This window comes from Vanessa cardui, chromosome 28, assembly GCF_905220365.1.
Source record: "Vanessa cardui chromosome 28, ilVanCard2.1, whole genome shotgun sequence".
NCBI lineage: Eukaryota > Metazoa > Arthropoda > Insecta > Lepidoptera > Nymphalidae > Vanessa > Vanessa cardui.
In genome coordinates, this window is record NC_061150.1 from 1,391,059 (window position 1) to 1,418,843 (window position 27,785).

The 27,785-nt window shown below is 34.8% G+C and overlaps 1 protein-coding gene and 1 long non-coding RNA gene across 6 annotated transcripts in view; one reads left to right on the plus strand and one right to left on the minus strand.

Annotated features, from left to right (window-relative positions):
• LOC124541466 (calponin homology domain-containing protein DDB_G0272472) overlaps positions 1–27,785 on the plus strand; it is a 61,907-nt gene that overhangs the window by 12,962 nt on the left and 21,160 nt on the right. For 4 of the 5 annotated variants that reach the window (XR_006967252.1, XM_047119379.1, XM_047119381.1 and 1 more), the window contains exons 2-5: positions 6,731–8,007; positions 20,890–21,041; positions 25,752–25,886; positions 26,137–26,279. Coding sequence is in view for 4 of the 5 variants with exons in the window: in XM_047119379.1 (XP_046975335.1) it covers positions 6,776–8,007; positions 20,890–21,041; positions 25,752–25,886; positions 26,137–26,279 (1,662 nt within the window). In the remaining variant the exon portion in view is untranslated. The remainder of the gene's footprint in view (positions 1–6,730; positions 8,008–20,889; positions 21,042–25,751; positions 25,887–26,136; positions 26,280–27,785) is intronic. The other variant, XM_047119380.1, reaches the window with a different exon arrangement.
• Positions 12,146–13,144, minus strand: LOC124541469. Its single transcript, XR_006967254.1, has 2 exons — positions 13,064–13,144; positions 12,146–12,458 (listed from the first exon to the last, which is right to left on the minus strand). It is a non-coding gene; the product is annotated as an uncharacterized LOC124541469 (long non-coding RNA).

Below are 27,785 nucleotides of genomic sequence, written 5' to 3' on the forward strand. Positions count from 1 at the left end.
GTACTGAGTATTTTGGAGGTTCTTCTCGGTACGTACTTGCCTAAGTATATATATAAGAAAAACATAAACTCATCTGTCGTGCGGAGGCCGTAACTTTTATTTGATATATTTTAGGAAAAAGCAGAATGCAGTCTTGTATTTACTTTAATACGGGGTTCTTAAACGTTACGAGATCTAATAAGCCTCTTACCGGTCTTGTGATAGGTTTCACACGAGGTCTTAAACGCCTCTTACCGCAGGAATGGAAAGTTTTTAAAAAATGATGCCGCAGCGAACATTTTAATATAGTTGTTAAATGATGATTCAAAAGTGCTTGTAAAAGCCTACTCGAATAAAGTATATTTTGATTTGGTATATATAACATTTAATATTTTTTCACGAAATTGTTTTTGCGTAATCAAAAACTAATAAATAAGACACAACATAAAAATAGCCAAATAAACACACTATATACAATCACACAAACATACACAAAGGTGTGCCTGTTCTTTGCTTATTATTATTGTTAATTTTATTTCTCTATTCATAAAACTTAACTTGATTCGATTTGAATGTTATGAAATTTTAAAGCTTAATATTATTACAAGATTTATTCAAACATAAAAATATTTTATACGTAAACTAAACTACACTAAACTTTAAAATAAAACAAAACTTTTAACCTGAAAAACTAATCTGTTTTACGTAGAAAAGTTTTGACTTTTTTTTCATTATGGTAACATTACGAACTGTCAAATATTTGAATCGGGAAATAGAGTCGTCAATTTTGTTTTGATCTCGTAAAATTTCTGTAGTTAACCGCTTCAGATTCTATACCAATACGTATATTTTAAAATGTTACTGGTAACATTATAAAAATAAAGCTTTATTAAAAAAAACATTCTTTAATTCTTTAATGTCACTACTAACTATTTATATGATTCTATTTAAATCTTACGATATTAATAATTTTTACTATATCTTACTATCATATATATGTGATAATTAAAAACAAAGTATCACAACATATATTGCAACATAATAAACAATTAGCGGCTTTGATTCGCGCCACTGAGTCTAGGTTTTACGTTTATCTACAATAGGCAGGCAGCCTGGTAACTAAAGGTAGCTTAAGGCAAAAATAAATCACCACAGCATCACATACGTTGCGGGATCTAATAAACCATACCGGTATTATGATAGTTTTCATACGAGGTTTTAAACGCCCCGTACCGCAGGAATGGAAAAATATAAATATGATGCCGGTTTGAAATTTGTGTTTAATAAATTTCCTGCTTATATAGTCCAAGGTTCAGCTTGTAAAAATACATTCATAAAGAATACAAAATATCCACGAAAAATCATAAATAATTATTAAACATATTATATTAATTTTACGCAAATAAAAGTTATCGATAAAACGAACATCACTACACGGACAGCAGCTGATCGAAAACGGATGCATTTACGTTTCGGGCTATTTATAATTCCATCTGGATGTAAGTCAAGTGCGATACGGGATTATTCGCTTACAGAAACACATTATAGCCCAATGGCTGAGTTCAATACAAAATGGCCGACTGTTATTTATATAATAGTTTAATGTTTTATCTATGCGGAGCTGAGATAGCCAGTGGTTAGAACGCGTGCATCTTAACCGATGGTTGCAGGTTCAAGCCCAGGCAAGCACCAGTACATATGCGTTTAATTTGTGTTTATAATTCATTTCGTGCTCGGCGGTGAAGGAAAACATCGTGAGGAAACCTGCATGTGTCTAATTTCATCGAAATTCTGCCACATCTGCATTCTGTGGTGGAATATGTTTCAAACCCTCTCCTGAATGGAAGAGGAAGCCTTATCCCAGCAGTGGGAAATTTACAGGCTGTTACTATACTATACTTATCTATGCTGGCCTATACTAATAATACAAGGAGGTAAATTTATTAGTCCATTAGTTTCGAGTAATACTGATCTATTGAATAATACAAGGAGGTAAACTTATTTGTCCGTTAGTCTCGAAAAATATGGATTGATTTTAAAAAAACCTTTTCATTGGTAGAAAACTATATTATACTTAAGTTCTATGCGGTATAATCATTACACAGTATAAAACAAAGTCGCTTACCACTGTCCCTATGTATGCTTAGATCTTTATAACTACACAACGGATTTTAATGCGGTTTTTTTAATAGATAGATTGATTCCAAAGGAAAGTTTTTATGCATAATACATGAACAATATAGTAGAGATTGACAGAAAAAAATGTGAATATTGTAAAACATTCTGCAGTATATTTAGTACTAGCTGTGCTGTACCTTGTATGCGTTTGAATTTAACAAAAAGATATTTATTATTGTAGCCTAAGTTACTCCTTATTATATCAGTTATCTGTGCCAGTGAAAATCCCGTCAAAATCCGTCCAGCCGATTCAGAGATAAGCCCGAACAAACAGACATACAAAAATTGCAAAAAAATGTCATTTTTGGTATATGTACCATGTATATGTATACATGGTACATATACCAAAATGCATATGCATTGAGTAAAAAAAAGGGCTATTTTAAAATTACAAACAGACACACTAATTTTATTATATGTATAGATCAGTACTGTACCAGCAATCGTGTGAAGCCGGGGCAGATCGCTAGTTAATTATATTTATACCATGTATACTATACGAGCTAACAGATTTCTGTCTAACAAATCTGAAAGAAACGTCCAGAACAGAATATCTCTAAAATATATTACCGATTTCAAATTATGTGCATTTAAAAAAAAAACCTGCGAAATTGACAGTCAGAACTGGTTGTAATAATCAAATCAAAATAAACTTTATTCAAGTAGGCTTTTACAGGCACTTTTAAATACAATTAACTGAAGCTACTACCGGTTCGGAAATTAGATTTTGCCGAGAAGAACCGGCAAGAAACTCAGTAGTTACTCTTTTTTAACATTTAAAAAATACAAAGTTATGTTAGTTAAATACAATTATTTAAATTAATATATCCCGCTTAGAAGTCAACAGGTAGGTAATTAACTTAGGTTATACTTTTGCATTATTTTATGGAAGTATAACTATTTTATTAATGAAATTTTCTATAAATATCTTGTAAACAAAACTAACGAGTTTCGTGGTTCGAATTGAGTAACAAATAAATACAAAGGAAACGAAAATTAAATGTCTATTTTAAAGTATATTTTCCGGCACAGAACAGTTACTACAATTACTAATTAAAATTTCATAATTAATTTAAAACTTATGACATTTGCTTTTTACTACAAAAAAAAAAACAAAACAAAAATCAACTCAATCAATTCAGTAATCTTTGTATAAGCTATTCGTAATTTTACAAAAATTTCGAACTCACTAACTCATAAATCGTTACAAATATACTCAAGCGTATTTTATTTTCAAAAGTGCATTAACTCGAACGCATCAATCAACACGTCAAATGCAATGGCGGCTGAAATGCGGGAATATTTTGTCGTTATTTTTCTTTTTTTATTTATAACACACATCACATGCTATTCAGACGACAAAATAATAATATAAAATCGAAATATGTTTCTTATCTTTGTTTGTATTAGTTCATTCACTCTTTACGGAACAAAGAATGATTATAAATAATATATTTCTTATACTCTAATTGATTCATTTGTGTATTTATTTAAAAACTAGCGACCCGCCCGGCTTCGCACGGGTGCTATATTGATACTAATTTTTTTTTTTATGGTATAGGTTGACGGACGAGTATATGGGTCACCTGGTGGTAAGTGGTCACCATCACCCATAGACAATGACGCTGTAAGAAATATTAACTATTCCTTACATCGTCAATGCGCCACCAACCTTGGGAACCCAGATATTATGTCCCTTGTGCCTGTAGTTACACTGGCTCACTCACCCTTCAAACCGGAACACAACAATACTGTATACTGTAACAATATAATTATTAGCTAAAGTCTTTAATGTAATAGAGATTTTATTCAGCACTCGTAACTTTTATTTTTTAATCATGAAATAAAAAACAAATATATCTTAGACCACAGAGTTGTAAAACACAATATGGAATCTTTAATGGACGTATAAACATATTTTTTACGATTTTGTTTTTGATCTCAAAAACGCAACGATTTTGATGTATTCTTTATATTACTTATAGTTGGCAGTTTTGAGATTTCATTGGCTTTAAAAAAATATATACAGGGTTACAGGTTAAGTCGACCGAAATCCTTTAAGAGAGGATAGATTCCATCATTCCTAACCGATTTGACTATGGAACCCCATATCCTAAACCTAACCCTTCTCAAGTTATTGGCCTTTGAATTTATTTTATAAAAATGACAGATTTTTTGACGACTGCCCCTTTATTTTTGTTTTGTGTCCCAATTTTGTATTCTTTTTGTTATTTTTTAGTAGAAGATTAGTTGCTTTATTATTTTAAGCTACAAAACTGCCAGTAACTATACCAAATGAGTCGTAGTAGACAGTCAATTGTTAAAAAAAATAATTACATTTAAAAAATATATTTTTTATTTCTAAGATATCTTTAAAAATTTCTATGACAGATGTACTGCAGATATGCTAAAAAATATCTACGGCTCTTCAGCTTTCCGATAAGGTATAATAACATAGGGTATTATTAGAATCCTTGGAAAAAATCTTTAAACAAAGACGCCCGAGTAACAAACGTTAAGCCGCTCGCAGCGCCTGTTGTCCTGCAATGAGTGCGAGCGGGACATTTTTCAATGTAAATAGGTACGAGAGGCATAGGTAAAAACTATTTTGTTGTTATTGTGTGTGATTTTTAGTAATTCCTTAATTCCTTATTCAGTCTGCTTACGCGATTCGTCCGTGGTAGATGCGATACATAGTGCTCTTGGTTTTTTACTCGATTTGGCTTGTTTTCTGGACTGTTTCTTCCTATTCGTGACTGTGCTTGTTAACTGGACCTTGATTTGTATTTCTGATTTGGAACTGTTGAAAATGACGACCTTTACAAATGAAGAATATGCTGATATTCTGATTTGTTATGGGTACTGCAACTGTGTATCTTCACGAGCACGTGAAGAATACATAGTACGTTATCCTGGCCGCCGTATACCGGATATTAGTGTCTTTGACGGAGTTAATCGGCAAATTAGAGAGACTGGCTCTGTTTCAAGATGACGAACAGACGTAGGCAGACCACGAATTCATGACGACGACGAAGAGCAAGATAATGAGATAATTCGACGATTTCGACAGGATCCCACTACGTCAACTAATGTTGTTGCTCGAGGACTTGGACTCTCACAGTGGAAAATGTGGTTTACAGTGCATACTGCTGGTCTCTACCCCTACCACTTCACGCCAGTACATATCATCGAAGAAGGATATCCTGCGAGGAGACTAGACTTCTGTAGATTTATGCTCAACGCAGATTTAGAAGTTCCGTTGTTATTTAGAAGAATCTTGTGGACTGATGTGTCAAAATTCGACCAAGACGGGATAACTAATTATCATAACACACAAGTTAACAAACGTCACGAATAGGAAGAAACAGTCCAGAAAACAAGCCAAATCGAGTAAAAAACCAAGAGCACTATGTATCGCATCTACCACGGACGAATCGCGTAAGCAGACTGAATAAGGAATTAAGGAATTACTAAAAATCACAAACAATAACAACAAAATAGTTTTTACCTATGCCTCTCGTACCTATTTACATTGAAAAATGTCCCGCTCGCACTCATTGCAGGACAACAGGCGCTGCGAGCGGCTTAACGTTTGTTACTCGGGCGTCTTTGTTTAAAGATTTTTTCCAAGGATTCTAATAATACCCTATGTTATTATACCTTATCGGAAAGCTGAAGAGCCGTAGATATTTTTTAGCATATCTGCAGTACATCTGTCATAGAAATTTTTAAAGATATCTTAGAAATAAAAAATATATTTTTTAAATGTAATTATTTTTTTTAACAATTGACTGTCTACTACGACTCATTTGGTATAGTTACTGGCAGTTTTGTAGCTTAAAATAATAAAGCAACTAATCTTCTACTAAAAAATAACAAAAAGAATACAAAATTGGGACACAAAACAAAAATAAAGGGGCAGTCGTCAAAAAATCTGTCATTTTTATAAAATAAATTCAAAGGCCAATAACTTGAGAAGGGTTAGGTTTAGGATATGGGGTTCCATAGTCAAATCGGTTAGGAATGATGGAATCTATCCTCTCTTAAAGGATTTCGGTCGACTTAACCTGTAACCCTGTATATACAAATATTCAAAAAACGACTTACTTTATATTGTAGATTATAATGATAGGAACCAGAGAGAAAATTAAGAGTTACTCTCAAAAAATCAAAAATCAAAATAAACTTTATTCGAGTGGGCTTTTACAAGCACTTTTGAATCGTCATTTAACACTACCGGTTCGGAAAGTAGATTCTACCGAGAAGAACCGCCAGGAAACTCAGTAGTTACTCTTTTTCAGCATTTAAAAAATACAAAGTCATGTTAGTTAATACAATTATTTAAATTATATAAAAATATATGACCTACGTTATTCATTCGTTCCGCTCACTCATTAACTAGTATCGTGAATACATTTTTATTTCATGAAATCAAAACAAACGTCTTATCGTAAAATTAGACACACCTAAACACAATCGACTCGCAGAACATCGCAAACTTCTTTCGAATATCACAAAACAACGTAAATAAATAACGTAAGAGCGATCTCCGGCATTATTTATAAACCCACAGCGCCGTTTACAATTTCCGAACGTATTACGACTTTGACAGCGCGCCATGTTCAACTTCTTCAAAAGAAAAGGCGGGAAGGCCGAACCGTCGCCCGAGACCTCACGGAGACAGCCGAGCGACACCAAACCATCCTCAGTCGAAGCTCGCGCGCCGCGAAACGACAATGACGTAACGAACGAAAAATCGTCTCCACGCAAGGATGTAGTCAACCTCTTGATACCGGAGACTGATTACAACCAGAGGACCGGAGTCAGCGCCATATTGCAAATCATGGCGGGGAAACGCAAAAGGAACAAAAGAAAACGGGAATACAAAATCGACAACGATACGAAACGGTGCAGCGACGCGACGCCTACGCCCGCCGAAAATAATCGAGACGCGTCCCAACCGCCCGACGGGCCGGCCGACTTCGTTAAAGCACTCGTGCTGCAAAAATACGCAAAGACCGAGCCCAAACAACAGCACGTGTCCCTGGTCTACGTGTCCAACGAGCCGGACTTGGAGGACAAGCGTCATGCGGAGGCGCTGCTGCGCGAGATCGCGAAGAGCATCGACTGCACCATAGACAAATTAAATGAGAAACAAATGGGAACCGCCGACAGCAGGGTCGCGAAGGAGGCGCCGGTTTACGAGACAGTTGAGAACAAATCCATCGATACATACAAGAATAGCCTTAAAGGTGAACTCGAGAAGTTGATACAAGATGAACACAAAGAGGAGGACTCGAGAAATGACAAAGAGAGCTCAGAATCCCCTGCGACTAGGAAGTCGAATTTGAAACCGCCGCGCTCCGATAACGAAGGCTGCTCGGACGACGATCGTTCTGACAACGGAAAGAAACGCGTCACGTTCAGAAAGCACATTATCTTCGACGATGGCGAACAGCAAACGGACGAAGAAGTGGATTCATCGTTCGAATCCCTTACTTCCGAAGAAGCTGACTATCTAGAAGACTTGCCAGATAACGATGAGCTTCTAGGCGGTTATGTTGTTTCGAAAAATGAAAACAAAACAGTAATAAATGTTAACCAGACTGAACCAATAATAAAAGTTGAGTGCGTTGACGATTTGAGACGTATTACCAGTGACAATAGTGATAGTGGTTTCATAGAGGGTGATAAGAATGAATCGGGTGATGAAACTAGTGATGTTAAGAGTATCGCGGAGAGTGAAGGGGAGAGTGAGTCGGAGGAGGAGATTGAGGAGATCGTTGAAGAGGTAGAGGAAGAGAGTGAAGCTGAAATCGTTGATGCAGACGAGGATGTCAGCGCGGAAACGTGAGTAACAATATCATATATATCTGTGTTATATATTACCCTAAAACTACTAGTTTTACTAAAATAACCCTCTAAATAATTAGAAAATTCGTACAACTTTCCAAAAATATTATAGAGAAATATATCAATGCTTTGTGCATTACGAATATCAAATATATATTATTATTTACCACTATGCAATGTTTATTAATATATGCAACACGTGTTATATATAATACTAACTATTACTGGGTTTAAGTGAGTAAAAAGGGGGGTATAATCAATGGAATGTACAGCCTAACCATTTAAGGAGGATTCTACGTCGATGGATCATATGATATGTTTAGTGTTGTGCGTTTAAAACACAGATTAAAATAAATTCAGTCGAGCGTGTGAAATTGGCTTAAAATTTAGCACAAAAAATTGGTTGAAATATTTGTTATATCAGGCGAAAATATGTGCCAATATGTAATTAGGAAGCAACGCAGCGTTCTTAAATAATTATAACATTATAGAAACTTTGTGAGTTTCATTTCACGTCGTCATTACGTTTTATACTCTTTGTCTTGGAAAATCTATTTACGTTGGATATTTAAAAAGTTAGACGGATAAAATAAAGCGTCATATTGTAAGCAAGGTAAAATATATATAATATATCTACATAGTATAAAACAAAGTTGCTTTCTCTGTCTCTATATCCCTATGTATCCTTAAATCTTTAAAAGTACGAAACGGATTTTGATGCGGTTTTTTTTTAATAGATAGAGTGATTCGAGAGGAAGCTTTTTGTATGTAACACATGGACAATATACTAAAGGAACACTGATAATTTTAGAAGTTTCTAATATAACGTCGTAAATATTCTGTAGTATAATGTATACTGTAGTATCAGCATTGCACCCGTGCGAAGTCGCTAATATTATTATAAAGAGGTAAAATTTCTTTGTTTGTATATAAAGTAATTTTAGAACCAATATATAATGTTTTTATTTTTAGAAAACTACATGCCTAAGGACATCCTATAACACTAGAATACATTATATTTAAAGCACATTATCTATTAATAGGGTTGCTAGTTTAAAATAATGTCAATTCAGTAATAGCTTGGTCACCATTTTTTACAATCACACATTTTAGAATCACACCATACAGCCTAAATAAAAAAGCAAAATAAAATAATGGCGCAAAAAAAATGAAATATTAAGACTTATTATATTAAGATCTAAATAGAATTCAAATAATTATCATTTCTAAATCAAAAAGTAGGTTAGTTGGACATTATTTTTCATTTGTTTACATTTCGCACGCCATTGTTATGAACTCTGTGGTACAAAGGAAATTAAACAAAGTGTAAACAGTGTACTGTCAAACTAATCTATCATGTCAAAACGCTTTGTATTTTGAATTTTTAGTAAAACCTCTTTAATATCGATGAATGTTATGCTTTTAACGCAAATGTACTTCAAAACATTTGTGGTACAATTTTTTTTTTAATTTGTCAAAGGTATTAATTTTGTCAGCAATAGAAAATGTAAGCTTTCTAAAATAATATGCCAGTAAACTTTATCATTAATTATATAGATATACTATGTGATAAATACCTCACTTTTTCAAGCTACCGTCACCCTACTCCACTGTTACTTAAATAATACACGAAGGAAAAATAACATAATAGAATGGGTCTGGATTCGAACCCGCACAAGTCTTACCCTCTGAGTCACTGTGTCTCCGAGAATAATGACTTCGAGTTTATCCAAACAGAGCACTCAACACGCGACCAGAAGTTCTCAAGGTCGAAAGATTGACGCACTAACATCTTGAATCATGATTTATTTGTAATTATCTACGCAACGTCTAATGTTACACGGCACTTAATTAAAAATTTATCTTTATTATTTTTAGGCTGTGAAATTTTTACCATATTCATGTTTTTTTTTTTTTAATTTCTTCATGTCAATTGGTTATCAATGTCAATAAAAAAATATATACTATATATAGGAACCTTAGATTTACGTACCTAGATTCCAAAATAGGCTATTCGACTGGTTTTTAAAATCCATTTTATATTATTTAGTAGAGGTTAAGGAACCCAATAAAAGTTGATTTTTTTATGTCTAGTACATATTTGCCGAAAAATATTATATTAAAAATTCTATATTTAAATAACGCGCGAAATCGCTACTTGGACAAAATGGCGCTGCAAAGGGGTCAAAATTTGTTCTTCTGACTTTTTACCTGTTGTATTTCGAATAGAGTATAGATCAAAGTATACATAGATATAATAATCTGTTATTATTGGATGTGTATTTATACTATGTGTGGCACTAAATATATAAATACGCACCACGATTCGTTTTAAACACGAATAACAACAACAACAACAACAGCCTGTAAATTCCCACTGCCGGGCTAAAGGCCTCCTCTCTCTTTGAGGAGAAGGTTTTGGAATGCACATGTGGCAGAATTTCTATGAAATTTGTCACATGCAGGTTTCCTCACGATGTTTTCCTTCACCGCTGAGCACGAGATGAATTATAAAGACAAATTAAGCACATGAATCAGCGGTGCTCGCCTGGGTTTGAACCCGCAATCATCGGTTAAGATGCACGCGTTCTAACCACTTGGCCATCTCGACTCTAATACGAATAACAATAACAAGAAAACTACAAATTAGATTATATTTGAACTGAACCGATAATTTAAATGGTCGACGTTGTGAGTGAATAGAACTATATACGTTTTGTAAGGTGTGACAGAGACAAAAAACAATCAGTTCATTTGTCATCGCTTTCGTCATTACATTCCAAAAACAAAGTTACATATTTAAGACTATTCCCTTCTCTTTCTAGCACTAGTAAATAGCTGAGTTGGCTAATAATTTGGCTAAGGCCCTCTCGTTGATGGATACACTTGTGACAGCATTTCATTTACACATGGAGGTTACCTCACGATGTTTTCCTTCACCACTGACCGCGAGATGAATTATAAACACAAATTAAGCACATTGCTCTGATTGTGGGCTACTGGTCGGTGATGGGAGTATCCTTAAGGCTATCTAATCTATCTATCTATTCGACCCGACTTTGCTTGACTGTATCACAGTATCTCTACAAAACCGTTTACGTATGGGAGGCAACAAGCTTTCATAAGTAATAATTTTCCATTATTGCAATATTTTTCATAAACATTCTGCTCTTATTGATCAGAGCAGTATACTCAATAGCCTATCTCAATAAATGGGCTATATAATAAAAAATGATTCCATAAAATCGCACCAACAGCTCCTGATATTACCGCATTCATACAAACTCTTCAGCTTTATGGGTGAATTTCAACAGGTCCAATAAAATCTTCATTTCCGTGGATTTTTTATTCTGCAACTTTAGAACAAGAAAAAATAGTGTTTATTCAAGTTTTTGATAATATATGTATTCTTGCTTAATATCTAGCAGATAGCTTAAAAAACTAACTAGATATACAAGATTAAAAATTTCGTGCCACGGCGATGAAACATGGATGCACGGCAATGAAACATGTGTCCACGGCAATGAAAGAACTGTGCCACGGGAATGATAGAATCAATCCACGGTAATGAAAAAATCCAATAACACATGATATTTTTATATGTATTTAATACTTACCTGGGATGGACACACTCTGAGAGGGAAAGGCATACACATATACATGCACTCTTTTTACCATCTTCTCAATAATCTTCTTGCATAGGAGTAAAATTAAACAAAATTTTAATAGAATCAAAGCAACACAATCATTTATTTTAAGTTCTTACACAAAAAAAATTAACAGAACAGAAATTAACAAATAAAAATAAACTTTTCTAAAGTATACAATAGGTATTGCTAACAATATATACTTAACACAACATAATTTTACAATTCGCGAATAAACAATTATTTATTATGATTAAATCAAGTCTGGACAAATCGTAGGGCCTACCTAATCACAGCCTTATTATCAACATAATATTTTTTACCTTTTCTCTATTAAATCTTATATTTAATACAGACTTACAGTATTGGATTCAACAAGATTACACCCTTTGTCTACGGTTCGTTTTTAGATATGATAGGTATGTGTAGTGTAGCAAGAAAGATAAACCATACGAAAGGGTGTGAACTTGGTATGTTCATCGTTTTCCAATAAAGAAATCTTATTATAGAATACAATCAGCCTTTCTAATTAACACCAACAGTATAGCACTGTTAACAGGAATATCAGCCTTTCAAATTCACTCGTCTCATTATTATTATCTATACTTCAATATTAACTTAGATCACAAAGATATATTTTTGCCCATCACAAATCAAAATAGCCTATTCATCTTCTTTTTTTGAATACTCCTCTCGTAAAACAGGGTCGCTTCTTAATTTTTCACGTCGCTTTTGTTCGGCCAATCTTCTTCTTTCCTTTCTCTCCTCTTCCGATAGTTTCGGTTTAGGCATCTTGGTTTTCTAAAAATAAGCAACCCATTATTATGTTTATAATTAGACTCTAATATATGTGTGTGTGACTATAAGTTTGTGCGTGTGTGTGTGTGTGACTCTTTGTGCGTGTGTGAGTGTGTGCGCGATTGTGTGTGCGTATGTTTGAGTGTGTATTGTGTCCAAATGTATATAATTTCGTAAGGTTAACGTGGAGATATATTTTTGTAGTTGAATGTACACTACAGATTGTTTCTTTCCTTAACCATACCGTGGCGATGAAAACATAAGTCACGGAAATGAAACAACTGCTCATGGCAATGAAACTAAATTCTTTTAAAAGGCATGGCAATGAAATTTCGTTTCATCACCGTGTCTTTTTTTCATTTCCATAGCAAATTTTGGCCACGGAAACCATGGCAATGAGAGCACGGCGATGAAAATCAAGGCAAAAACATCAAGTAGCCAAAAATCTATTAATTATTCAGAGTAATTAACACGTCACAAATAAACATAAGACAAATGGCATTCTATCGAATGCCTAATCAAGAGGACAAACTTATTCAAATAGAAGTTAGGTCTATCCACGGCGATGATAGAAAAAATGTCCAGTAACATAAAAATCGAATACTTACCTTTATGGCGCGAAAACGTAGGCACGTATGCACGTGCTTCCACGTGGAGCACCGAGCGAAACTATCATGCAACGTTTAGCGCACAGGTGTGGGGGACGCAAGTCCTTAGATAAAACAATATTCTTAAATATATTTAGGACACGGCGATGAAAGGTAGTTCTAGGACAAATGTATTTTTATTAACCATTCTTTGTATTGTTTAAATATATAAATAAATGTATTCCGTAACAATACATTAACTGTTCACGTATCAATTAAAACTTGGTTTTAATATAAATAACCAATAGATTTTTATCAATGACGTATAATACACATCGAGGTAATGTGTGGACAAACACGGCAATGAAAGATTTCGAGGTGTAACTTTTTTTTTGGAGCTTCTATTAATCCTATTTAACTTCATATTTAGTGCTACACATAGATTACTATATCACCTAACCAGAAAAAAATGTTAGAACATTATAACCATGTTTTATAGTACCGATTTCATTGATGCCACGTAATTTTTGTTCCTGGGAAATTCACCCTTATCATACACTTGGTGGTAGGGCTTTGTGCAAGTCCGTCTGGGTAGGTACCACCCACTCATCAGTTATTCTACCGCCAAATAACAGTACTCAGTATTGTTGTGTTCCGGTTTGAAGAGTGAGTGAGCCAGTGTAACTACAGGCACAATGGACATAACATCTTAGTTCCCAAGGTTGGTGAGACATTGACGATGTAAGGAATAGTTAATATTTCTTACAGCGTCACTGTCTATGGGCGATGGTGACCACTTACCATCAGGTGGCCCATATGCTCGTCCGCCAACCTATAACATAAAAAAAAAACATATACATAGTGTATATTATTGTAATTTATCATTATTCAGCATAACCTTTATTATTAATCCAGTGTTTAAAATAGATTAAACAATGTTGCTCTGTATAACAAACGCGAAGGCGATCATTTGTGCTATCTCTTTGCTCAAATATTGAATAGACATCATCATAGGACATACATTAGTATTCATACAAACCTTTCCCCCATTTTTACACTGGGATGAAGCTTGGGCGAAAACTAAAATTGCTATAAAGTCATTCTGTAAAAGAAAATGGTGGGGCTTTGTTTCATAACGTTGAGACGCATTTGTGTCACTGGCGATTGATTGATGTATACGATAAGCCTCATTTCTAATTCAATTTTTCAGTTTTTAAATTAATTTTAATAAAAAATAAATGGTTATGGGATGAAATTGACTTCGGTCGTTCATAGTTCGGAAGTCAGGGCTTTATTATTAATATCCAAATGATTGAATGAATTGACCATGTCGAATAGTTTCATTAATGACTGCATTTTCCCAGTGAACCATAATTAACATCTTCTGGACAAAATTATGACCAGCTCTTTTGTTAATAATAGTGGTAATAAGGCGAGGTGTTATACATTTAATTAAGCTTCTTGCACTATTACTTCAATGCAACTTTTCTGAACCAAATGCAACTTATAGATTATATGTATATCAAGGTTACACATTTGAATTATTGCTACGCGTTCATTTTAAACGTCAATTTGATCCATGTTCATATTGATTGATAGCTGCACCGCTCCTGCGATTATAACGTCATCCATTTGGATTAAAATCGTACTCAATAAACGGACTATTAAATGTCAAAAATCAAATCGTAGTCTGCTTTTTTATATAAGCTAATCGCATTTCTGCGTTAAACGTTTCTGCTTCCATGGGTCGTTTGGTTTGAATGGATTTTCTTTTATGTATACAAAAAGTAGATACAACATCACATCAAAAACAAAAAATAAATATATCAAAATCAATCAGGCAAAAGTCTTACTACTTACAGGTAGTCTGTATCACATAGCACAATATTGCTATTATATTATATTAATATAAATGACACATAAGCAATAATACCTTTTTTTAATATTAAAATAATAATTGACAAAACCAACAAGATAAACCATAGAATAGTAATAAACGCAAACAAAATTCTTTATTTTTCTATTGAAATGAGGTTCTAAATTTTTTACTTGAATAATATTTTAATTGATCTTGAGTTACGATTAAAGCGACGTTATTTTTTGTAAAAGAATCGAGAACATATCAATACCGTTGTAAGTTAACAATAACCTTGTGTAGTTTTATTGTGATGTCGTATAGTCCAAAAGAGTTCTCAATAAATGGGCTATCTTAATTTTTGCGAAAATCGTTGCAAGTACATAAAAGAACTATCAATAAATAAAGTATATTCTGATTGCGATTATAAAAATCATCAGCCGAGAAATCGTAAGAGTGACCGGAAATAATTGAAGCAAATTAAAATGTGTGTTGAAAATCGTTTCCTAACTTTTCCAAGGAAAACAAATTGTGTCAAACTCAAAGGAGGAGGATTCGTGCTATAATTTATAGGCAGATTTAATACACACAGGGATACGTTCAGAAATCTAGGGGAGGAAGCATAGCGACTTTCCTCAATTACATTAACAGCCTGTAAATTTCCCACTGCTCGGCTAAGGCCTCCTCTCCTTTTAAGAAGGTTTGGAGCGTATTCCACAACGCCGCTCCTCGAGTTGGGAGTACATATGTTGCAGAATTGCGTTGAAATTTGATACATGCAGGTTTCCTCACGATGTTTCCCTTCACCGCACACGAAATGAATGATTATATGAACACTAATTATATGAGTATTCAATGGTGTTAGCTTGGGTTTGAGCTCGCAAACATCGGTTAAGATACACGCCTTCCAATAGTTTGAGAAAATTGGAGCACCTTGTCCGAAAAAGTCTATCGTCTTATCAAATTCACAAAAAATCCCATTCAATCTAAATGCAAGTTTATAAATGAATAATACAATTTGTTGTGTTCAAATTTCAAGGTTTTTCTGAAACGTGCTTTCGTTCATGAAACAGCGGAACGAATGTAATGTAAATAATTCTCCAGTTATAATATTTACAAATAATCAAGTATGGCAGGCAGCCAGCGTAGAATATTACTGGATAAAAATTCGTGTGAGTCATTTTGTTTGCGGACAAAAAGAGATCTTCCATGTTTATCAGTCATTCGTGTATCGGCTAGCTTTTATGGCTACAGATCTCTCAGATCCTGTACTCAAAACCCTGGATCATCAATAGATGTAAAGCTAGCTTCATACTTAAGTCAAATAATCCAGCAAGTTTTCATTAATGGAATAAAGTCTTCTGGGTCTACGTTGAAAATGGATGTTCCACAAGGTTCAATTTTGGATCCCTTTCTATTTCTATTATATATAAATAATCTTCCTTTTTATAGTAATGGTATTTTATGATATAGTATTGTTTGCTGACGATACTTCACTGATTTTTAAAAAACTGTCTATGATGACATGAACGGTCCATTATCACAGATACACGATTGGTTTACAGTCAATAATTTAGTTTTGAATGCTCAAAAAACAAAATGTAGTTTTTACCCTACCCAATATTAATAAACAAAATTTATTATATATCTTTAAACGGTGGCCGTCTTGATGTAGCCGATTCTACGGTGTTTTTGGGAATAGAATTAGATTCCGGACTTCAGTGGTATCATTTACCGTCCCTGAGAAAAAGACTCAGCTCCGAAGCAAACGCGGTCAGAAAAGTGAGACGACTAACTGATATTGACACCACTCGTTTAGTATATTTTGGTTATTTTCACAGTATTATGTCATATGGGATATTATTTTGGGGTAACGCTGCAGATTTTAAATCTGTCTTTATTTTACAAAAGAGAGCAATCCGGTCTATTTATACTCTTGGAACTAAAGACAAGACTATACAGACGACAAAAAAGCGTGAAATTAAAACTTATTGATTTCCAGGCAGAAATTATTACATATATACATATATAATTGTAATTAACTAACATGACTGTACTTTCAAGTGTTGAAAAAGTGTACTGAGTTTCCTGCTGATTCTTCTCGGAAGAATCGGCACATTCCGAACCGGTGGTAGCTTCACTTAATACAGTTGTTAAATGACCATTCACAAGTGCTTGTAAAATCCAACTTGAATAAAATATACTTTGATGTATATTTTTTATAATAATTTGTATGTATCTTGTAATTGACGATAAACAAAATATTCGAAGACATATTGGATCATCTCTAAATCCTAAATAGAAAAGGCTCTGTGCATTCATGGGACTTTAACAGACTATTATTGTAGTGTTTAATATAACCCCAATGAACCTATATTCAGAACGGAATCCACACGAATTTAGCGCTCGGATGTGGGTCAGAGAAATAACGCATCGCTATCTAGGACTAATGTTCATTGCACTAGCATAGTTAGTTCCGATAATCTTTACAGTTATTTGAGAGTCAAAATGGCCCAGTGGTTAGAACTCGTGCATCTTTTTTATGGTATAGGTTGGCAGACGAGCATATGGGCCACCAGATAGTAAGTAGTCACCATCACCCATAGACAATGACACTGAAGAAATATTAACTATTCCTTACATCGTCAATGTGCCACCAACGGTGGGAACTAAGATGTTATGACCCTTGTGCCTGTAGTTACACTGGCTCGCTCAAAACTGAACGGAATTGTGGGTTCACAGGGAAACACCACTGAATATTCATGTGCTTACTTTGTGTTTATAATTCATCTCGTGCTCGGTGAAGGAAAACATCGTGAGGGAACCTGCATGTGTCTAATTTCATTAAAATTCTACCACGTGTATTCCACCATCCTGCATTGGAACAGCGTGTAGAATATATTCCGAACCTTCTCCTCAAAGGGAGAGGCATTAGCCCAGCAGTGGGAAATTTACAGACTTGTTGTTACAGTTTAATTACTGGTGTTAAGATCAAGATTAAGCAACACCCAAAATAAGGGCATTCTTGTCTTAAATTACTTACAACTAGACTATTTTGGTAGCTAATCGTCAATGGTTAAATCGTTTAATCGTTTAATCGTCAACCATCTTAGAAATCCTTACAATTATGTAAATCTGTAATTTGTCCTCATTGTTCGTGTAACTTTGAACAAATCTATATTATATTATTATTGTGGGATGGAAATTATAGGCTTTGGGAATAAAAGATTATTTTTATTTCTTACTTTCAACTTGTACACCTTACTCAACGCTTACACCTTTTTAACAGAATTCGCCATTACCGTTTTGCCGCCATATATATTTTGCCATAATCAAATCACACGCTCTTAAAGACTTACGTTCCTTTACATGAACAAAATTTTATACATTAGTTAATATAAAATTTAAATCCTACATTATTATTATTAAAACAACAGCCTGTAAATTCCCACTGCTGAGCTAAAGGCCTCCTTTCCCTTTAAGGAGAAGGTTTGGAACATATTCCACCACGCTGTTCCAATGCGGGTTGGTGGAATACACATGTGGCAGAATTTCTATGAAATTTGTCACATGCAGGTTTCCTCACGATGTTTTCCTTCACCGCTGAGCACGAGATGAATTATAAACACAAATTAAGCACATGAATCAGCGGTGCTTGCCTGGGTTTGAACCCGTAATCATCGGTTAAGATGCACGCGTTCTAACCACTGGGCCATCTCTGCTCAATTATATTATTATTATAATACATATAATTCTATAAATGTGAAAGTAATTCTGTCTGTCTGTGTGTCGCTCTTTCACGACCAAACCTCAGAACCGAAATAGATGAAATTTGGTGAGAAGCAAAATTTTACACCAAGAAGGAACATAGGTTACTTTTTTGCCTAAAATAGCTGTTAAATGACGACGCAATAATGCTTGTAAAAGCCTACTTGAATAAAGTATATTTTGATTTTTGATTGTTTTGCCTAAGATATGACAACCAACACCGTAAAACGTGACACTAAACCGTCCTGTTTGACCGGGCTATTGGTGAAGTCACTTGTTTGCCTACTGTATCTACTACAGATTAAAATACAGGCAAGTGACGGCACCGACCCCATTGCAGCGCCATCTTGCCCAAGTAGCGTTTTCGCGCGTTATTTAAAGATGGTATTTTTAATATGATATTTTTCGGCAAACATATACTAGAAATAAAAAAAGAACAACATAACCTCTACTAAATAATATAAAATGGAATTTAAAAGCCAGTCGAATAACCTATTGCTATCCTCTGGGCAAAAAACAAGCTATAAAATTAAATCTTCGATCAATAAATTCTATCAATTTGGGTAACCCAAATAAAAATGGTATTAATCTTAAAACCGATTGGTATGTAAGTCTGTTTCCACTTGTTTACGAAACCTATTCCTAGAACAAGATTTAGATTAAACTTCATCCCATAAGTCTTGATGTAAACTATTGAAATTAAACCAAAATAAACACAAGTACTATAAGTACGTCTGTGGAGCTGTTATGTTGTATATAGTTTTAATTTAAAATATATAGGTACGCAGACAGTGGCATACCTCGATGCATAGAAATAGTTTCGGCCCTCACCCCTTACCCCTTAACATTCCCATCCCTCTTTAACTGATAATTACCCTTTAAAATTATAGATACCAAATAAGAAATTTTGTGTGCAGGGTCGTGTTGTTCCAGCTTCAGAAGCTTAAGGTTCAGTTTAGAGGGCCCCCTGAACTCCGGGGCCCTAGTGCACTGCACCTGGCCCTACGATAGCTACGCCATTGACCATCTGTACTTAACTGGTCATCATATTATATTTCTAACGGCGCGTCGTAGCTTCGTGCGTATTTTTCCATTCCATAAATGAGACCCCGTATTAAAGTAGGCACATAGCATTCTGTTTTCAATAGGCATCATATAAATTCCGTCCGTGACGACGAACGCTGTAAAGTGCTCGAAACGTCGGGATGTCCAAAATAATTAATAAACGCGATTAAAATCCGTAATAACTAGTTTTATTTAAATGTGTAATAAGCGCAAAAATTTAAGACAACATTATATCAAATAGATGTTACGACCTCGAACGACAGAGAAATCTGTGTTTTTCTTAGACGCACGCAAAGGAGACGCATTCGAGGCGCATTAGACCTAGCTCCGCAATGAACGTGTTGACCCTTAAACCGGAACACACATAAGACGGCAGAATATTTGATTCGTTACGCCATTTTGATACTAATGTCCTGTCTATTTTATAATTATTAAAGTCAATTTCGAATATAGCACTTTGACATACTACGTTTTCCGCGCTGAGCTTTGAATTCATTCTTACGGAAAGCCTTGACAAGTCTTCAAATATTTTACGCGTGACTTCCAACAAAATACGACAGCCAGTCAATAAAAAACAATGTTTTACACGTGTCTTACATTGCAGAATGATTGAGAAAATTTCAACGCTAACTTCAATTCTTTTCGAATATATTCTTTAATGGATCACGTGTAATCCTATTTCCTCGTTAAAGCTTTACTAAAATTTAGATTGTGATACGAAATGGAAACAAAAATAATTATGACCATTTGGCATTACATACTTTCCGAGGGGATTGTAAATACCTACTGGCATGGGAAATACGCTACCTGATAGTAAGTGCAAAAAGACCCACCGCCAAAAGACTTTGATGCTTGAAAACATTTCACCATCTTACACCTGGAGATAGTATGTTATGAGTGCTATGACTCTTGGGCCTCTAGTGCCATTTGCCCTCCTAACTAGAACAGAAAATACTAAGTCGTACTGCTTAGTGGCAGAATATCTGGTGAATGATGGTAACTGCCCAGACGGGCTTGCACAAAGCCCTACCACCAAATCAAACCCACATTCTTCTTGATGATTTCTAAACAGAAATAACCCAGAACTTATTTACTTCAATCCAGATAGTCTTTTTCCTTTCTGCTAGACCATAATTACTATAATCCAATTTAATTTCAGGAAGGACCTCGTGACTCAGGAGAGCCGGTTCCAATCCCAAGTGGCCGCGTTGACTGAGCTGGCGGACTCGAGATGTGACGAAGCTGAACGGGCCAGAGAACTGATCGTCTCCTACAGGAAAGACATAGAAGCGAAGGACCAGGAGATTGAACGTACGTTTATTATTATTATTTAACATTGAATGAGAGTCGAGATTGCCCAGTGGTTAGAACGCGTGCATCTTAACCGATGATTGCGGGTTCAAAGCCAGGCAAGCGCCGCTGATTCATGTGCTTAATTTGTCTTTATATTTCATCTCGTGCTCAGCGGTGAAGGAAAACATCGTGAGGAAACCTGCATCTGACAAATTTCATAGAAATTCTGCCACATGTGTATTCCACCAACCCGCATTGGAACAGCGTGGTTGAATATGTTCCAAACCTTCTCCTCAAAGGGAGAGGAGTCCTTCAGCCCAGCCGTGGGAATTTACAGGCTGTTGTTGTTGTTTGTTTTGTTGAGAACCATCAACAGATTAGCTAATAAAGTTGTAAGCAATATTAACCAATTCTCACAACGCAAAAATAACAACAACAGCGTATAAATTTCCCACTGCTAGGCTAAGCTCCCTTTGAGGAGAAGGTTTTACCATCACGCTATTCCAATGCGGGTTAGTGGAATACACATGTGGCAGAATTTCACACACAATATTCAGTGGTGCTTGCCTGGGTTCGAACTCATAATCATCAGTTAAGATGCAAACCAGATCACAACAATACTAAGTAATGGTGTTCGGTGGTAGAGTATCTGGTATGATAATACGAAGCCTCGGGAAGAAATTGCAATTGACGAACGAATTTTGTATTAATTATTATGACTATTTGAATTTGCTTATCTGGCTCATAAAGTCATAACTAAAACTTCTTTAATGGCTCATTAATTATCACACGTACGTGTTAACCGTAATCTTGGCACGGGCGAATAAATAAATAAGATTAACACCCACTGAGAAATTGTGATATTTTAATGTATAATTTCGAGGCCATTAATTAGGCTATACTCTTGTTAGACTGATGACTTTACGTGATTGCTGAGGTACGATAGTGTTCACTTCCAACTTCTAGAAGAGGTTAGTCTAATCCAGTCTCCTCAGAGGATTAGAAATTTTCTTTAGGGGGTAGTCCAATATCCTTATACCGGTCTGATCTATCGATCGATCTATCTTTATCACTACCTAGCTACGATAATCATATCTAGTCACATATAGAGAGACATACAGACCAATCGATCTATACATATAATAAAAATGGATTGTCTGTTTGTAATATTAAATTAACCGGTTTTAATTAACTGGTACACGGTACATAATTATACCAAAATAACATTACTTACAACTTTTGTCCTGCTGTTTGTTCCGGCTTAACTCTGGAAAGGCTTAACTCGAGAGAAAGGTTTTGTTTGTAATTCATGAACAATATAGTCAAGAAATTCGACGTCATAAAAAAACAAATTCTGTAGTATATTTTAATATATAGTATCAGCATTGCAACCGTGCGAAGCCGGGGCGGGTTGCTATTGGTTATATAAATACTACTTTAGATTCGTGAATCATCCTTCTACAAGATTAAACTGTCAACGATGTTTTTTTGGAAACTCCCTACAACCGCGTTTCTATAATGAAACTCCGCAGACAATATTTCGTAATAGATTTTATATATTATTTTAAAATCACATTCTAATAAATAATACAGATTACGCTATACAGCACAACGATGACAAAATGTTTGGAAAATCTATTTTTAAAAATTGACGTTTAATTGATGATGTAGTATGATTTATGAAAAAATATTGGGTTTTAACTGGTTCTATCCGGTAGAAACTACATTTTGATTTGATTATAGCTTAACACTTTAATTTTATTTATAAATAATCCCGACACCTCCTGCCATTTGTCACACGTTGTCAGTTGCATCATTTTTTTTTTCATTCCTGTTATAGGTGATCGAATTTTATTTCTTCAGTGCGGTACGTGATATCAAAGCCCCCATAGAATTCTGCTTTCTGTAGACGTCTATGTATCACAAAAAAGATTCGTAGACTCTCATCTTTTATGATATATGTCTTACGAGTGTTTTTTGACCGCCAAATACGATTCAACCCACAAATGGTGCTTACCCGGATTTGATCCGCGTTCTTTGATTGAAATTCAAAAGTTCTAAGCACTACACGGCTCACAGATTATATTTTTATTGTGTAGACTTAGCACTTAAAAATAACTTAAGTATATATTCTATAATAGTAGTAATAGACTCTAAATTTCCCATTGCTGGTATTTGAAGACCTCCGTGGTCGAGTGGTGTGTATACCGGTTTTCATGGGTACGCCACTCCGAGGTCCCGGGTTCGATTCCCTTCCGAGTCAATGTAGATTATCATTAGTTTTCTATGTTTTCTTGGGTATTTACTTTGGGACGTTACTTCTGATTTTCCATCACACAAGTGTTTTAACTATGTAATTACATTGGGATCAGAGTAATGTATGTCATGTTGTCTCATATTTATTATTTAATATTATTTATTTATTTATATACCAGTAGTGAATAATTTAGAGCTCCACTCTCTTTGAGCAGGTTAGAAGCATATTCCACCAGGCTACTCCAGTACGCATTGCTAGATCAACATGTGGTAGAATTTCATTGAAATTAGACTAATACCGTTTTTCTTCACCACCGAACTCGAGATGATTTTTAAATACAAATTAATTACATGAAAATTCAGTGGTTTGCCTGAGTTGAACCCGCAATCATCGGTTAAGATGTACGCGCTATAACCACTGGGCCATCACGGCTCTTACGCTCTAGAATATATGAGTATGTCAACAATATCCGAAGGTTAAAATCATTTTATACAAATTGAAATCAAATATTTTAAAAGCGTACAGTAATAAACAAAGTAAACGCGAAAAGACAAAAAAGCACACGGAAATAAAAGCTCTAAGTGAACGCAATAAGAGCTGAAACAGCTTGAAAACAATAATTACTCAACTGGCTCATCCTACCCTGGCAGTGAGCCAAGAAAGTAAATTCTGCCGAGCGATCCGTTTCTTAGATATCAATTGAATATGAATTGATGTACATTTCAAGATGTAATAAGAAGATCTCGTTTACAATTTCACATTCAGTAACTGCCTGTAAATATACCACTGATGAAAAAATATTTTTTCCTTCTTAAAGAGACAGATTTAAATATTTTTACCAGATATATGTGGGCTTAATTTGTGTTTGCAATTCATCTCGTGCTCGGCGGTGAAGGAAAACATCTTGAGGAAACCTGCATGTGTCTAATTTCATCGAAATTCTGCCACATGTGCATTCCACCAAGCCGCATTGGAACAGCTTGGTGAAATATGTTCCAAACCCTCTCCTTATAAGAAGAGAAGGCCTTAGCCCAGCGGTGGGAAATTTACAGCAAAAACACAGTTTATTTTAGAGTTTTAAGCAGCATGACATTTAAATGTGTAAAGATATTACAGATTTAAAATTCAGGGACATAGCGTTTTTTATTATCTATTAACAAAAAATGTAAAACATTCTGTGATATATTTATTTGCACCCGTGCGAAGCCGGGGTCACTAGTATACTATACAGTAATAAACCTTGAGTAATCCCTCAAAATAAAACAGATAATCAGCAAAACGTGGCGCTTAACAAAGATATTATTTTTAGTTTTACAAAAGGAAAGCGAACGATTGATATACGACGCACTGACATTACAGTGGATCAGAGACAAAGACTAATATAGTCTTATATATCTATATTTATATCTATACATATAATAAAATTGGAGTGTCTGTTTGTAATATTAAAATAGCCCTTTTTTACTAAATGCATATTTTTGTATACACTGTGTATACCAATATAGGATTTTTCACATTTTTATGTCTGTGACTTTGTTCCGGCTAATCTCAGGAACGGCTGGGAGGATTGTGATGGGACTTTCACTGGCTGATAGCTGATGTAAAAAGGAGTAACATAGGCAACTTTTATTTTAGAATTATATTTAAAATAATGACAAAGTCACGCTGTAATGTCCAAATACTGAACAGTACATTGGGTACCTAACGACTTAATGTCACAAAAGAAGAAAAGCATAGTGTTATTTCCAGGCGATCTTCCCTCCCTTTCTTCGTCTCTGTGTCCCTCTCTGATACTGTTTCAATTCTAAGGGATTTACAATAAGAATTTTACCTTTGTCGTAATGATTCTCAAACTTTGTTGATTTATTTAATTGCCTCTTCTATTTATTACATAATCATCATAACACAGTATAAAACAAAGTCGTTTATCGCTATCTGTCCCTGTGTATGCTTTGATCTTTGAAATTACACGAATGATTTTGATGAGGTTTTCTTAAAAGATAGAGTGATTCGAGAGGGTGGTTTTTGTATATAATATGTGGGCAAAACAGGCAGTCCTCGACTTACGTCGTTTCGATTCAAGTGATTTAAGTTACGTCGGACAATGTTTTGACACAATCCCTCAAGCATACTTCAATTGTTTTGATTTCCGCCACGGAAGAGATAGAGATTCCCTTGTTGCAAGGTCATGGCAAAAAGAAAAATATAAATGCCAATCTAGTATGTCTCGATTTACGTCGTTTCGATTTGCGTCGCGTATTTCAAGAACCTAACATGCCGTAGTAAGGACTGCCTGTATAGTAAAGAAACACTGATAATTTTAGATGTTTTTTTAATCTGATGTCGCAAATAAACAAATTCTGTAGAATATCTATATCATTATTGCATTCGTGCGAAGACAGATCGCAAGTTTAAAATAAAATTATATACAAAAATTATTTCTTGTGAATGATATCAATGTTTGTTTACAGAATTAAAATGCGACTTGGCAGCTGCGTACAAGGAGTCAGAGCTCGTCAGACAAAGGAGTCGATCTCTTGAGGAGGAACTGTCTGCTGCGAGGAGATGCTCCGCGGATTTAGCTGACCAGTTACAGAGAAGAATAGGTAAGAATATGTCCAAGATTAGTTTAGTGGTGAGAATGCTAGCGGAATTTCCCCGTTGAATCGCAATTTCGATCCTTGGGGCAAATGAACCAGCCCTCCTGACCCAGAGGAGGCAATGAGGCAAGGTGTTATACTTTTGATGAAGGTGTTAGTATATTATTAAAACATGTGATTACACATTATGATCCTTACGAGAACTATTAAACAGATCCTTTATATGTAATATAACCCAAAACGAATGCCTTTCCAGAGGAAGCCATAAAGCAGCTGCGATCAGAACTAGAAGATGCCCTCACACATCGGGCACAGCTGGAGACGAAGGTCCAGGCGTTGGAGCGGGACAAAGAGAGGTTGGAAGAAGAGAAACTCCTGCAAGAACAAAAGGCGAAAGAGGTACCAAAACATTTATTACATTTTAACAGTCTGGAAATTTCCCACTGCTGTGCTAAGGTCTCCTCTCCCTTCGAGAAAGTTTGGGACACACATGTGGCAGAGTTTCGATGAAATAAGACACATGCAGGGTTCCTCACGATGTGATCCTTCACAGAACACGAGATGAAATATAAACACAATTTAAGCACATGGATTTTCAGTGTTGTTAGTTTGGGTTTGCGCCTGCAATCATCGGTTAATCGGTTGGTTCTTCACGTCCAGGACTCTTAAAGCTAATGTATGGCTCTTAACCACAACTGACCTAACCCATGACAACCCCCTAAAATGCGTGCAAAGCCGCGTGTGAAATCTAGCCAAAAAAGTATACTATGTCCTTTCTTGGAGTTTCAGTCTGCTTCATATAAAATTTCGTCCAATTCGGTTCAGCGGTTTGGTCGTGAAAGAGCGACAGACAAACAGAGCTGCTTACACATTTATAATAATAAATGATAAACCCTTATTAGTGTACAGTCGCAGTAAGAAAAGGTTCGTCACCTTAAGATCTATTTTCGCGTGCTCAGTGTGAGCGATAATCTGCTTTACCGATCGAGAATGACATATTGCGTCGCAATGATTTGACGTTTAGATTCAAAAGGTACTAAGAGTTTAAGACTTGATAAAGGAATTAATTTGAAAACTGATGAAGGCTTTCTGACTGTACAATTTATTTATTCATTTATTTACAACAAGCACACTTACAACATACATATTGAACATTTACAGTTAAAGTGACTATATTAAAACATCAGATATGTACGCCAATGACAAGTGTACATAACATTTACTAACTATAAACAGCGCACAATTAAAAAGTTTACATATTAATTTAAAGATAAAATAAAAATAATATGTAAAAATCACAAAATAAAATAAAAAATATTACTATATAAACTTAGGAAAACTTTAACTTAGAAAAAAAATAGTCAATATTTTTTGTTAAAATACATAAAATGAATCACTAAATGGGTCTAGACTTAGCTGAGTTATTAGGAAATAGCATTCATCATATTCTTTTATATAAAACTATGATAAATATTCAAAACAATTTTGGCACTTGAGATCAGCTTGCGGAGATTTCAATTCATATCGTCCGTTTACAAGCTACATATCATAAATTTTGATAATTATGTATTTTAAGATCCGTGTAAATAATGGTTTGCGTATAAACGTGTTGTACCGGATAACGGAAATGCGTCATCTTTGGATTTGGAACACGTAGATCATATCAGCTTCCTTCGAATAACATAAACAATTAATATGACTTCATAACTAAAATCATGTTTTTTTTAGTTTAATAATTTTTTAAAGTTTTTTTGGTGGATGAGCATATGAGCCACTTGATGGTAAGTGGTCACTATCACCCATAGACAATGACTCTGTAATATTAATCATTCCTTACATCGTCACTACGCCTCAAACCTTAGGAACTAAGATGTTATGTCCTTTTCCTGTCATTACACTGTCACT